This window comes from Gopherus evgoodei, chromosome 8 (genome assembly GCF_007399415.2).
Source record: "Gopherus evgoodei ecotype Sinaloan lineage chromosome 8, rGopEvg1_v1.p, whole genome shotgun sequence".
In the NCBI taxonomy this organism is placed as follows: domain Eukaryota; kingdom Metazoa; phylum Chordata; order Testudines; family Testudinidae; genus Gopherus; species Gopherus evgoodei.
The window spans coordinates 74,513,601-74,526,576 of record NC_044329.1 but is presented as its reverse complement, the minus strand read 5'-3'; the positions used below and the strand labels follow the sequence as shown (position 1 = coordinate 74,526,576).

The following is a 12,976-nucleotide window of genomic DNA, read 5'->3' as shown; positions in this document are numbered from 1 at the left end:
TAATACTATATACAGAGAGAGAACCTGTAGGTTATTTCGATCAAAGAGAATTTCCCAGGGCAGAGATCGGTATCAAAATTTGTTTTATTTAAAGAGCTGTCCAAAAGAATCCAAAGCAAATTATGTTAAAAAACAAGAGTTTTTTCCATTAATATGAGTGTTTCAACATGTAATTTATTCCTCTTCATCCCTGATGCCTCCAGTGGGAAGTACAAGGAGGATTTTGCTTGGAGAGCAAAGGAGAGAAGTGGGAGCTAGCAGAAGCAGTTCCTGGATTCCTTAGATTATGGGAGATAGTAACTAACTTCTGCATAACATCTCCAGTGCATTGGGAATGGTGAGATATGTATTGAGTGAGCATTGTGGAGTGAGCATTCTGGTCACTTTAAAGAGATATTGTCAAGGTTCTTTACACTTTATAAGAAACAAAGCAGATTCTCGCTAGAGGTGCTTGGATGGGTATTCTATTTCACTGGAACACGCTGGGTTTTTTAAGAAAGAAATTACATTCCTAAGCATATTTACCAATTATCGCAGTTTGGCCAGGACTGTCCTTGTTTCTAAACCTAGATCTGCAGGCTCTAACTTTTGCACCAGACAAGCAATTAAAAAAAAATTGCAGCAACGTTCCTGCCATTAGATAATGCTGTGCAGAGAAGGCAGGCTGCAGCCTGTGGCTGAGGGCTTGTCTGCCTCTATGCACTAAAGATACCAGTAGAAGAGGCTGAGGCAGCGGTGAGAAACCCCAGGCTACACAGCAAGTGTGACGGACACCAACTGCCCATCTCCTAGTCCCCTAGCTGTGCTGACCAGACACACTCAGGATCCCCATTGCTGCAATAAAAAAGAGGGAGAGGGCAAATTGAAGGGCACAAAAAAGGAGCTACGTTGAGGGGGCAGAGAAGGAGAAAAAAACTAATTCACAGATGAAGGGGGTTTAAAAAAAAGAGGAGAGACATAGGATTTCAATAGTAAGGGAGAGAGGGACCTCAAAGGGTGGGTGGGTAGAGAAAGATGGAGAAGCCCCACAGACCTTCAGGGTGAGGGGAGAAATTGGAGGAGGGAATGGGAATAACAGCCTCCACTTAAGATGCAAGCACAGGAGTGAACCTGCTGCCCCTTCTCCAAATACATTTCAGGGGGCATCCACCCAAGCGGATGTGCTGAGGATTTGTGGGATGGAGGGTCATGAGGGCTGCCCCAGGTTTGCATCAGCCTCCCAACTTCTGGGTGCCTATCTAGAACCCTGAGGCCCTCATTTAAATATGCCTCTGATGCACCAGCATTCAAGCACCACCCTCTGGTGAAGAGGTTTGAGCAGCCCCAAGCCCTGTAAGAAGAGTCTCCCTGGAAATATTTTTATAAGGCCGCATTTGCAACCCCAACATCCTGCTAAAGTAAAAGACCCAGAGAATGAAGTGAACCCAACCATAAACAAGTCTAAATGGTATAGTCCAAGCTGAGAGAAATGCAAAAGAGACACTAACAGCATGAGACAGGGACTTTCGAGATATAAAATGCTTTTGTCTTATGTAAATTCCCGGGGATGTCGATTATACAGCGAAGGAAATTGGTTTGATATACATTTTAACCTGGCTGTGTCTGTAAGGCAGCGTTCAACGTCTTTCCCTTAGGGAGTGGAGGATTCTGCTGTGCAGTTCTGTGAGTCATCTCTGCTCACACTCATCCCAAATGTGTCAGATGCTACCTCTAAAGGGAAGGGAATGCATTCCCCAAGCAGCTCATTGAAGCACTAGGTTCCCCAGGCTCTCAACTTTGGTACCCAGCCGCGGTTGCTCCTGGCAAGGCAGTGACACTGTAGGGAGGGCAGCAGCTGCTGCAGCTGCAGCCACAGTTACAGTTGGGGTCTCTCCTCTGGGCAGCACTGAACGCATAGAGCGCCTGAATTCCTCATTCTTCCAGGTATAGAGCAACGGGTTGAATGCAGAGAGGGAACAGAAGAGCAGCCAGCTGGTCACCTGGAGTGCCCGGGGTATGGACTGAAGGAAGAAGCCCAGCAGGCTCACCCATACCACAGGCTGGGTGTCCAGGAGGAAGACACAGCACAGGAGCAGCACGGAGACGCTGCTGAGGCGCCGCTGAACCCGGCGGGCAGGCGGTGGGGCAGCAGGGAAGGGCAACTGATGCAGGAGGTGGAAGTTTAGGACACTGATCCGTTTGACGCTGACCCGCACCCGTCTCATGATGCCGAGGTAGCAATGGAGCAGCAGCACGGTCTGGCTGAGCATGGCCAGTGCTACCAGCAGGGCAGTGTAGTGTGAACTGCTGCTGGCACTGCTGATCTCCTGCTGGGATGACTGCTGTGAGAGCCATTGTGTCCAGAGCCCAGGCAGCAGTAGCACCAAGAGCAGGGCAAATCCCCAGGAAAGTCCGATCATCCACCCTGTGCGCCTCTGCTGGTAGAGTGCCTGGTAAGTGCTGGGTGCCTTGGTGATCAGCACATAACGGTTGAGGGCCACCAGCAGGTGGGAGAGCAAGGAGACAGTGAGGCCAAGGCCAAGGAGCACACCCCGCAGCAGCCTGTATTCTGCTGAATGAGCAGAAGAGGAGCTAAGTGGCAACAGCCCCACCACTGCTTCTTGCGGCATCCAGAGGGCACAAACACTCAGGTCAGCTACACAGCCGTTCACAATGAAGGCATTGCTGGTGGTCTGTAGCTTCTTGAAGGAGAAGACCAGGTAAATGACCATCACATTGGATAAGGTCCCCATGAGGGCTAACAGCGAATAGATGAGAGACAAGGAGATTCTGGTCCCCACGGATTCTTCACAAAGCAGCAGCAGAGAGGAGCTCGCACTCCAAACAGAAGAGGATGAAAAGTTGAGCATCTTGTTGAATGCAGCTCAGCTTCAACTCCTCTGGGCAAATCCCATCCTTATCTGGTCAGGAGGTTGTGAAGCAGAGACACAAACCATGCAGCAGAGAGAAGCCAGAGCATTCAGCTAGGAGGATCCACAGCAGGTAGAGGCATGTTTCAGAGCACGCAAGATCCAGAGGCAGCTAGCAAGGATGGTTCAGAGCAGGCAGCTAGCAGCATTCAGAGCAGGCAGCTAGCAATTGGTGGTCCAGAGGAGGTCCCGGGCAGCAGCTAGCAGGGATGGCTTAGAGCATGCATCAAGCAAGGCAGGCAGGCAGCAGCAAGGATGCTTCAGCTGTGAAAATATCAAGAGAAGCAGCACTCTGCAATCAACAGCAACAAGAACGGTGGCAGCTGCTATGAAGCCTTGCAGCTTTTTTCTGCACTACTGTTCGTACACCGTACATCACTCCAGGAAAATTCAGCCCTTCCGCTCTTCATGAATTATTCAGCAGATTTCCTACTTGCAAAAGCAGGAGGAAAAAACCCCCGCTTGCCCTGAAAATACTGCAGTTACACTGACTGATTTTTCTCCCTGTCTCACCAGCTCCATGGCTCTAATACCACATTATATTTACACAGCACCTTTCATCCTCAATAAGCCTTACAGACTTGAATAGACTTCGTTCACCTGCCTCTGAAACACAGTCCCTCTGGGGTAGAAACTCCTGTGCTAACTATTCACTTTAACAGATTTCTTCTGATTCACATTGTTAGGAAGCTTTCTGTACACCTATAAACATTTATTTTAAAAAAAGTGTAATTTTAGAGCAGGTTTCTAGTAGCAACATGCTCTTTGAATTAAACTCCTCTCATTTGTTATAGGCGATGCCTTGGCAAAAGTAAACTTTTCATTTTAGGAAGCTAAGCCTCAAATGCATATAATTTTTTTTGAGGGGGGAGAAGGAGAAAATGAGACTGTGGAATACACAGAAATCTATTACACATCCTCCGCTCTGGCTCTATCATGACTCTTCACTATTAGTTCAGTGTTACAAACACAGATCCTGACCTTGCAGCCCTTACTCCCATGAATAATCCTACTGAAAACACATGATGAGGTTTCCAGGAGCAGGAACCTGATACAAACAAGTGCAAGTTTCATATTTAACATCACAAACTGGTGTTAATTCCACACAAACCCTTTCTATGGTCCATCTGAGGGTTATCAGGAGTGGCATGGGGATGAAAAGGAGATAGCTAGAGATTCAGTCTTTTCATCATAGTGGCACAAAGGGAATGAAGACTGGCTGTATCTCCACAGTTTAGGGTATCCCAAGCATGATGTGCATGTAGAGACAACACAGCTGATTTGCAGTATGTCTTAAAGGGTGCAGAGTTTTGGGGGGGGAGCACCTTCCACATTTGCGGTACCCAGCAATATCAGCATGCCTGAGTTTCTGGAGTGCAGTACATTCACTCAGTCAGTCAGTACAGGATATCCCAAAAGCCGTGACCTGTGAATCTGACCCATACCTTTACTTTCCTGTGAAAGTGAGTCAAAAATAACCGGTGATACAACCTTCAGCCAGTTCTGGTTGCTTTCCTCAGTCTACTGTCAAAATCTTATTTTATGTGAATGTAAAATTAAAGAACGTGTATTTTAAACACCAGCAGTGCATAACTTAACTTCTCTATACAGTTAATACTATAGAATGTGCATTTCTTTAACTTTGTAGTGTATTTCCAAATACTATGTCACATTGCTCAGTGGTGGGTGATTGTCTCTTATGTTAGTAAGACCCAACTGTCATACATGTGGAAGGATGATTCAGGGTGGGAAGTTTGGAGAACACAAACAGTCCAATTCACAGAAATATGTTGTAATGATTAACCATTCCCAAAAAACTTTCCAGTACTTCTCTTCCAGCAGACTGCTGGCCTTTTGCACAGATTTGGTATGTTTCAAAGCAGAAAGAGGCCAGTTACATCAGCAGTCTTAGTTTCACTGTGGCAACTGATCTGTAGAAACTGGATAAACTTTGCCTGAAAAAGTCGGGCTCTCTGGACACAAGACTTAGAGGTGAACAAGGATATTAAAACAAATTTCTAATGTGAGACTATAGAGAATGTGATACTCAAATTTTAATTGCTGGAAAACAGCTCATTGCAGCCTAATTGCTAATGACTCTATAATTCAAGATTTCCCATTTCACAGGTCAAAGTAATGCATTAGGCAGTACTAGTGTAACAGCTATCACCATAAATTACAGCAGACTACAGTTTGAGGCTGAAACATTTCCTGAAAAGTGTGCTAGTTTCTCTGATCAGAAACTAGTTACTACCAGGTGCAAAATATATGTAATACATTCAGTTTTGTCACAGTAGCTGTCACACAGATTTTATTTAATAAGGGCCCACATGATTAAAATTAAGCATATGCTTAAGTGCTTTACTCAATCAGCATCTTAATCACTGCTTCTTTCTTACTTTTCCTTTCCACTGCATCCGATACAATCAAGATGAAACCTCGTTTAAGCTTCCCATGATCATAAGTGATAATAGATTTTGCATATGAGGTTTATCCTCAGTCATCAGAAAACAAGAGAGGATCTTAGCTCCAGTACTTTGTGATTGAAGGATATTTTCTAAATTGTAACAGGATACACGTCCCCAGTGTACATATTTTAATACCCACATTTTACAAAGTCAAAAGATATTTAGTTTCATAACAAGCTATCAATTGATGTGTTCCTTCCATTTGGACAACCAACATGTACTTGTACCTCTAACAGGATAGTGATGGAGTAATTGGCTGAGCTTGTGAGACCATGCATTCAATTGGATGGCATTTCGCCATCTGTCTGTAATTCAGTAACTTTTGAACTCTGCAACTGCTCAATTCCAAAACTTCAGGGAATGTTCTAGACATCAATTGCCAGAACCCTATTGCATTTGAGGAAAAACAGAAACTCAAAAGGGGTAAAATGAGGGACACATTCCTAGATTCATAGATACTAAGGCCAGAGGGGACCACTGTGATCATCTAGTCTGATCTTCAGTATCACACAGGCCATAGAACTTGTCCTGAAAAAGTTCCTAGAGCAGATCTTTTAGAAAACCACTCATTCTTTAAAAATTGCCAGCAATGGAGAATCCACCACAACCCTTGGTAAATTGTTCCAGTGGTTAATAACCCTCATGGATAAAAATGTACACCTTATTTCCAGTCTGAATTTGTCTAGCTTCAACATTGGATCATGTTATACCTTTCTCTGCTACACTGAAGACTCCATTATGACCTTGAGCAGATCACTGCAGATTACGTGGCTCTGGGAAGAAGGATAAAGAAGTTTGAGGTGCAAGTGGTGTTCTTGTCCATCCTCCCTGTGCAAGGGAAAGGCCCGGGTAGAGACCGTCGAGTTGTGGAAGTCAACAAATGACTACGCAGGTGGTGTCAGAGAGAAGGCTTTGGATTCTTCGACCACGGGATGATGTTCCAAGAAGGAGGAGTGCTAGGCGGAGACGGACGCCACCTAACGAGGAGAGGGAAGAGCATCTTCACAAGCAGGCTGGCTAACCTAGTGAGGAGGGCTTTAAACTAGGTTCACCAGGGGAAGGAGACCAAAGCCCTGAGGTAAGTGAGGAAATGGGATGCTGGGGAGAAGCACGAGCAGAAGAGTGCAAGAGGGGAGGACACCTGTCTCAGACTGAGAAAGCAGGACAATCAGCGGGTTATCTTAAGTGCCTATACACAAATGCAAGGAGCCTGGGAAACAAGCAGGGGGAACTGGAAGTCCTGGCACAGTCAAGGAACTATGACGTGATTGGAGTAACAGAGACTCGGTGGGATAACTCACATGACGGGAGTACTGTCATGGATGGATATAAACTGTTCAGGAAGGAGAGGTGGGGCAGAGAAGTTGGGGGAGTTGCATTGTATGTAAGAGAGCAGTATGACTCCTCAGAGCTCCAGTATGAAACTGCAGAAAAACCTGAGAGTCCCTGGATTAAGTTTAGAATTGTGAGCAACAAGGGCGATTTCATGCTGGGAGTCTGCTGTAGACCACCAGACCAGGGGGATGAGGTGGACGAGGCTTTCTTCCAGCAACCAGCAGAAGTTACTAGATTGCAGGCCCTGGTTCTCATGGGAGACTTCAATCACACTGATATCTGCTGGGAGAGCAATCCAGCAGTGCACAGACAATCCAGAAAGTTTCTGGAAACTGTAGGGGACAATTTCCTGGTGCAAGTGCTGGAGGAACCAACTAGGGGCAGAGCTCTTCTAGACCTGCTGCTCACAACCCGGGAAGAATTAGTAAGGGAAGCAAAAAAGGATGGGAACCTGGGAGGCAGTGACCATGAGATGGTAGAGTTCAGGATCCTGACACAAGGAAGAAAGGAGAGCAGCAGTATATGGACCCTGAACTTCAGAAAAGCAGACTTTGACTCCCTCAGGGAACTGATGGGCAGAACCTTCCCCTGGGAGAACAACATGAAGGGGAAAGGAGTCCAGGAAGCTGGCTGTATTTTAAAGAATCCTTATTGAAGTTGCAGGAAAAAAAACCATCCTGATGTGTAGAAAGAATAGTAAATACGGCAGGAGACCAGCTTGGCTTAACAGTGAAATCCTTGCTGATCTTAAATGCAAAAAAAAGAAGCTTACAAGAAATGGAAGATTGGATGAACGACCAGGGAGGAGTATAAAAATATTGCTCAGGCATGGAGGAGTGAAATCAAGAAGGCCAAATCACACTTGGAGTTGCAGCTAGCAAGAGATGTTAAGAGTAACAAGAAAGGTTTCGTCAGGTATGTTAGCAACAAGGAGAAAGTCAAGGAAAGTGTGAGCTCCTTACTGAGTGAGGGAGGCAACCTAGTGGCAGAGGATGTGGAAAAAGCTAATGTACTCAATGCTTTTTTTGCCTCTGTCTTCGCGAACAAGGTCAGCTCACCGCTTAATCCTTCTGTATATTAAGCTAAATAGATTGAGCTCCTTAAGTCCATCAGCATACGGCACATTTTCGAATTTCTTCAATCATTCTCATGGCTCTTCTCTGAACCCTCTTTCTTTTACCAATATGCTTCACGAATAGCAGGCATCAGAACTGGGTACAGTATAGCAGTAGCAGTCACACCAGTGCCAAATACAGAGGTGAAAGAACCTCTGTACTCCTACTTGAGATTCCCCCGCTTATGAATCCAAGGATCCCATTAGCCCTCTTGGGCACAGTGTCACATCTGCAGCTCATGTTCAGCTGATGAACTACCATGACCCCCAAATCTTTTTCAGTCACTGCTTCCCAGAATAGAGGCCCGCATCCTGTAAGTATGGCCTGCAATCTTTGTTCCTAGATATATATGTTTACATTTAGCTGTATTAAAACACTGTTTGCTGGTACCCGGTATACAAAGTGATCCAGATCACTCCATATCATTGACTTGTCCTATTCATTATTTACCACCCCATCAATTTGTGTCTCATCTGCACACTTTATCAAGGAGGTTTTCTTCCAGGTCATTGATAAAAATGTTAAATAGCACAGGACCAAGAGCCAAGCTCCCTTAGAGACACAGCATCTGGATGATGATTCCCTTTTTACAACTACATTGAGTCCTATCAGTTGGCCAGTTTTTAACCCATTGAACATATACCATGTTCATTTTACATTGTTCTAGCTTGTGAATCAAAATGTCATGTGGTACCAAGTCAAATGCCTTACAGAAGTGTTGATGCAATACTTATCAACCAAACTTGTAATTTAATTTAAAAAATCCAGTATCACATTAGGATCTATTTTGCATAAATCCATGTTGATTGACATTAATTATATTACCCTCCATTTTTATTAATAAATTCCCCTATCAGCCAATCCATTATTTTGCTTTGGATCAATGTCAGACTGACAGGCCTATAGTTACCTGGGTCATCCCATTCATCCTCTTAAAATATTGGCACATTAATTTCTGCCTATCGGCACTTCCCCAGTGTTCCAAGACACTGAAAATCAACATTAATGGTCCAGCGAGTGCCTTAGCCAATGCTTTCGAAACTCAGATGTAAGTTATCCAGACTTGCTGATGTAAAAATGCCTAGCTCTAGTAGCTGCTGTTGAACATCCTGCTGTGATGCTAGCACAGTGGTGGGCAAACTTTTTGGCTTGAGGGCTGCATTGGGTTTTGGACATTGTATGGAGGGCCGGTTAGGGGAGGGGGTCATGGTCTGGCCCCCACCTCCCATCCAACCCCCCTGTTCCCTGATGGCCCCCCTGGACCTGCCCCATCCAACCACCCCTTTTCTCTGTCCCTTGACTGCCCCCCCCCCCCGCCAGCCCATCCAACCTCCTCTGTTTCCTGACTGTCCCCCCCAGGACCCCTACCCCATCCAAACATCCCTTCTCCCTGTCCCCTGACTGCCCCCAGAACCCCTGCTCCTGATTGCCCCTGCCACCCCATCCAACCCTCCCCTCCATCCTGATGGGCCCTCCCCTGTCCCCATTCAATCCCCGTTCCCTGCCGACTGCCCCAACCCCTATCCACACACTCCCCACCCACCTCCCTGAACCCCCCTGCCCTCTATCCAACACTCCTGCTTCCAGCCCTCTTACTGCGCTGTCTGGAGCACCGGAGGCTGGTGGCACTACAGCTGCGCTGCCCCCGAAGCTCACAGTCCTGCTGCCCAGAGCATTGCGCTGCCGGTGGGGTGAGCTGAGGCTGCGGGGGAGGGGGAACTGCAGGGGAGGGGCTGCGGCCTAGCCTCCCTGGCCAGGAGTTTAGGGGCCAGGCAGAAGGGTCCCACGAGCTGTAGTTTGCCCATCTCTGTGCTAGCAAAATGGAAAGTGTTATATGATATGACATGTTTTTTTTTCCCCAAACAGAGAACACCAAGACCCTACCATTTGACTGAAGCTGTGGTTCTGCCAAGCACTTCTGCAATTGTCTATACATCAAACCACTGGTTGATGGCACCCATTAGCATCTTGCAGCCTAACAATACTCCATGTCATCTCTGCTCATCCTCCCAATAGCATCAACATGCTGACACCCTGAATGATTCCCGGACATGATCTCCCTTAATGCTCTCCCAAACAACCAACAGAGGAGAATGTGGGAAGGGAGGAGAGCTGGGAGGAAATTGAGGCACATGCACAGCCCCTGCTGGGAGTGCAGCATGGGGGACCTGGTATGGAGGGAGGGGAGTGTGTGTGTGTGGGGTCTAGAAATTGGGGGACTGGATTTCATAGAGCTGCTGCTACAGGAGAACAAGGTAATGAGGGCATACAGAACCCCTTCAATGGGGGATTCTGTAGTGGGGGCACACAGGACCCCTAGTGGGGAGTTTGCGGGATGGGAGCACACAGAGTCCCCTCTGACCCAGGGTGTGACAGCTGCACAGCTTTCTACCTTACATTGCAACATCCTCAGCAAGCCTGTCTGCTTAACAGGCAGGCCTATGCTTTGCTTTCCCTCTCTACGGGCAATGACCAGTACATGGTCAGCAGTTACAGGTCACCATCCAGCTCTTCTTAAGCAAGCACCTTTAATCTAAAAGTAGACGCATGATAGGTGCTGGAGCTAGGGGTGCTGCCACATCTCCTGGCTTGCAGTGGTTTCCATTATACACAGGGTTTACAGTTTGGTTCAATGTCTCTCAGCACCTCCACTACACAAATTGTTCCAGCACCCCTGAGCATGACAGAAAGAAAACACTTGAAAAAAGTTCCTATCTACATGCTAAAAGCTTTCAAAAAGTCACCAGTCAGTCTCATGGGGCTCAGACAGGCCAAAGTCTTTCCAAGCCTTTTGCAAGGGATGGGCCCCCCTTGCACAGAAGATCCTATCTGTTTGCTGGACTAGGCAGAAGGCCATGGATCATTTTAAACCAGGTCTTTTTATATCAAAAGGCTTTTTCCTGTTGGCCTCTGGGAAATCCAGCTGGAACCAGTATATACAAATCCCCCAGGGGGTGGTACCCTTCTGGAGGTGTTTACAACCTGAGGGATTCACCTTAACCACTCCCACCCCCACCCCAGTTCTTAGTTGCTGCTGGAGATCTGGAAATTTTCATCCCCTGGAATTACACACTTAAGTCATTCATACACTTGGTCCCCCAAGATATGCAGTCGCAATATCTGTCTATGGTATGAAGGGGGCACACAGACACCCCCCCCCTCCAGTACAGGGAGTAGGAAGATAGCAGCACACAGATCCCCCAGGCATGAGGGAGAGGATGGGGAGAGTTGCAGAGTATCCCTGGAATAGAGGAGTATAGGAGGCGGCACATGGGGAGCATATAAAAGTAGAAAATGGAAGAATGCGAGGAGACACGGATGGGTGCAATGAGCTTGGCTGACAGACGTGGCAAAGCATGTTACCCTCTAGCTATTAGGAAACCAGAAAAGATGAGGCCCATGTATAGCCTAGGGTGGGGGAGGGGTCAGTCCACCAGCTTGGGGACAAAAACAGTAAGTCCCACCCAACTCAGTTTTAGCCTTCTACACAGGCTCTTGAACTCTTCTGCTACACAACCATGAAAAAATATGGAAAAGTAACAGTCCTGCCCTGCCTCCCTCCTTCTCTTGCAACCTTGTCCTCCTTGCCTGTAAGTCTTGCACTCAGAGGGATCCACCCTCCTACAACAACCCTCTTGCTTCCAGGCTCAACTTCCCCTAACCAAGTTGGAGCCTCATCTTTTTCCTTGGGATCATTCTGCACACCAGGTGTCCCCAGCTTTGGTCAGTTCATTCTTCCAAGCTCCTCACTGGCAGCTCAGTTACTGCTCTCCCTTCAGGTCTCCCGCAGCTCTTTCCCCTCTTTCTCCCTCTGTTAATTCCTCTCTCTCTCTCTCTCAGGCTCGGACTCCCCTACCTTCCCTCAAGGGCCTACGTACCCTTATTTAAAAGCCTAAAGGGGATGGGGTGGGGTTATCTGACCAGCTTTTCCCTCTTAAAAGGCCAGTATCACCCTGTGACAAGAATTCAGAATAGGTTCTAGAGGAGACTAGCAGGCTTACTGTGCTTTACACAACTTGGCTCTGACAGATGTCAGTTATGGCATCTCTATTAATGAAGGCATAGGCTGTACTTATGTATTTTTGAATAAGACAGGGATTGCACCACTCAAACACTGTATAGTTTATTGCCTTCGATAATGTAGTGAAACAATTAATGCATCAAAATGGCAGTGAATGACAGACCCAAAGAAAGAGGTGCAATTTCAGCTCTTAGATCAGCACTTAACTTTTTTTAGTAGTTGGCTTGAGCCTGAAGTAATTCGGTACATGTCCAATATGGGGCAGCCATTATTTGGTTGAATTCAGGGAAAGAGACCTCTTCATTGTACACAGTTACCACAGTACTGAAAGTAATATAAATACCTAGATATCAGAATTCAGAGGACTCCAGTTCTGCTCCTGGCCTGGCCGCTGCATTAAAGCATGTCCTTAGGCAAGTAACATCCTCTCTGCATCACTTCCCCATTTGAAAAATGGAGTAATTATACAGCAAATACTTTATCTGTCACAGGACCATTGGGCAGGTTAGTTCCATTTTTGTAGTGCTTTGAAACAACACAATACAGGTGCTAAACATCATTATCAAAGCATATCTGTATTTAGATCTGACTATAGACAGAAGTCAGCTTTCAAAGGAGGACATGCTTTTCCTTTTTGTAACTGAGGATCTAGTAAAACCAGTATTTCTGAGGTTCTTGTGGAGACAGAGTCTACTATTGGGAAGACTACTGATAGGAACTAAGTACACTATTCTGTATGCATGAATGAACAGGAGCAGTACCTTTAATAATTGTCCTTGTATAGAGGTCATTTGTTTAACCATATGATAAATTTCATTATAGTATTGTTCTTTTTATAATCACTGTATTCTTACCTTGACTGAACACCGCCTCAGGCACTCAAAGTGAAGAACTCTCTGGCTGTCACTTTTTCTAAAGAGAATGGCTTTCTGTACCCAGATCTTCTTGTGAAATTCAAATTCTCTTTTCAAAATGCATTATATACAACAGTAGAATTATGGTCTTTTGAAAAAGCCGTTTAATATTATTATGTTAAGAGTCAACTATATTCTTGCACAATAACTGACAAAAGCCAGAGTAAAATCTGAGTAAGAGAGAAGAACGAACAAAGGAGGCAGCTGACATATA

At 46.1% G+C, this 12,976-nt stretch overlaps 1 protein-coding gene across 1 annotated transcript; it reads right to left on the bottom strand.

Annotated features, from left to right (window-relative positions):
* Window positions 1–1,658: 1,658 nt before the first annotated feature.
* On the bottom strand, window positions 1,659–2,849 carry GPR88 (G protein-coupled receptor 88). The gene has a single exon (XM_030571800.1). It carries the CDS (start codon window positions 2,847–2,849, stop codon window positions 1,743–1,745), a length of 1,107 nt encoding a protein of 368 aa, XP_030427660.1. The 3' UTR covers window positions 1,659–1,742.
* Window positions 2,850–12,976: the final 10,127 nt, after the last annotated feature.

Bases quoted from the DNA above. Each gene is read 5' to 3' on its own strand.
- GPR88 (XM_030571800.1), bottom strand. From the start codon at position 2,849: ATGCTCAACTTTTCATCCTCTTCTGTTTGGAGTGCGAGCTCCTCTCTG.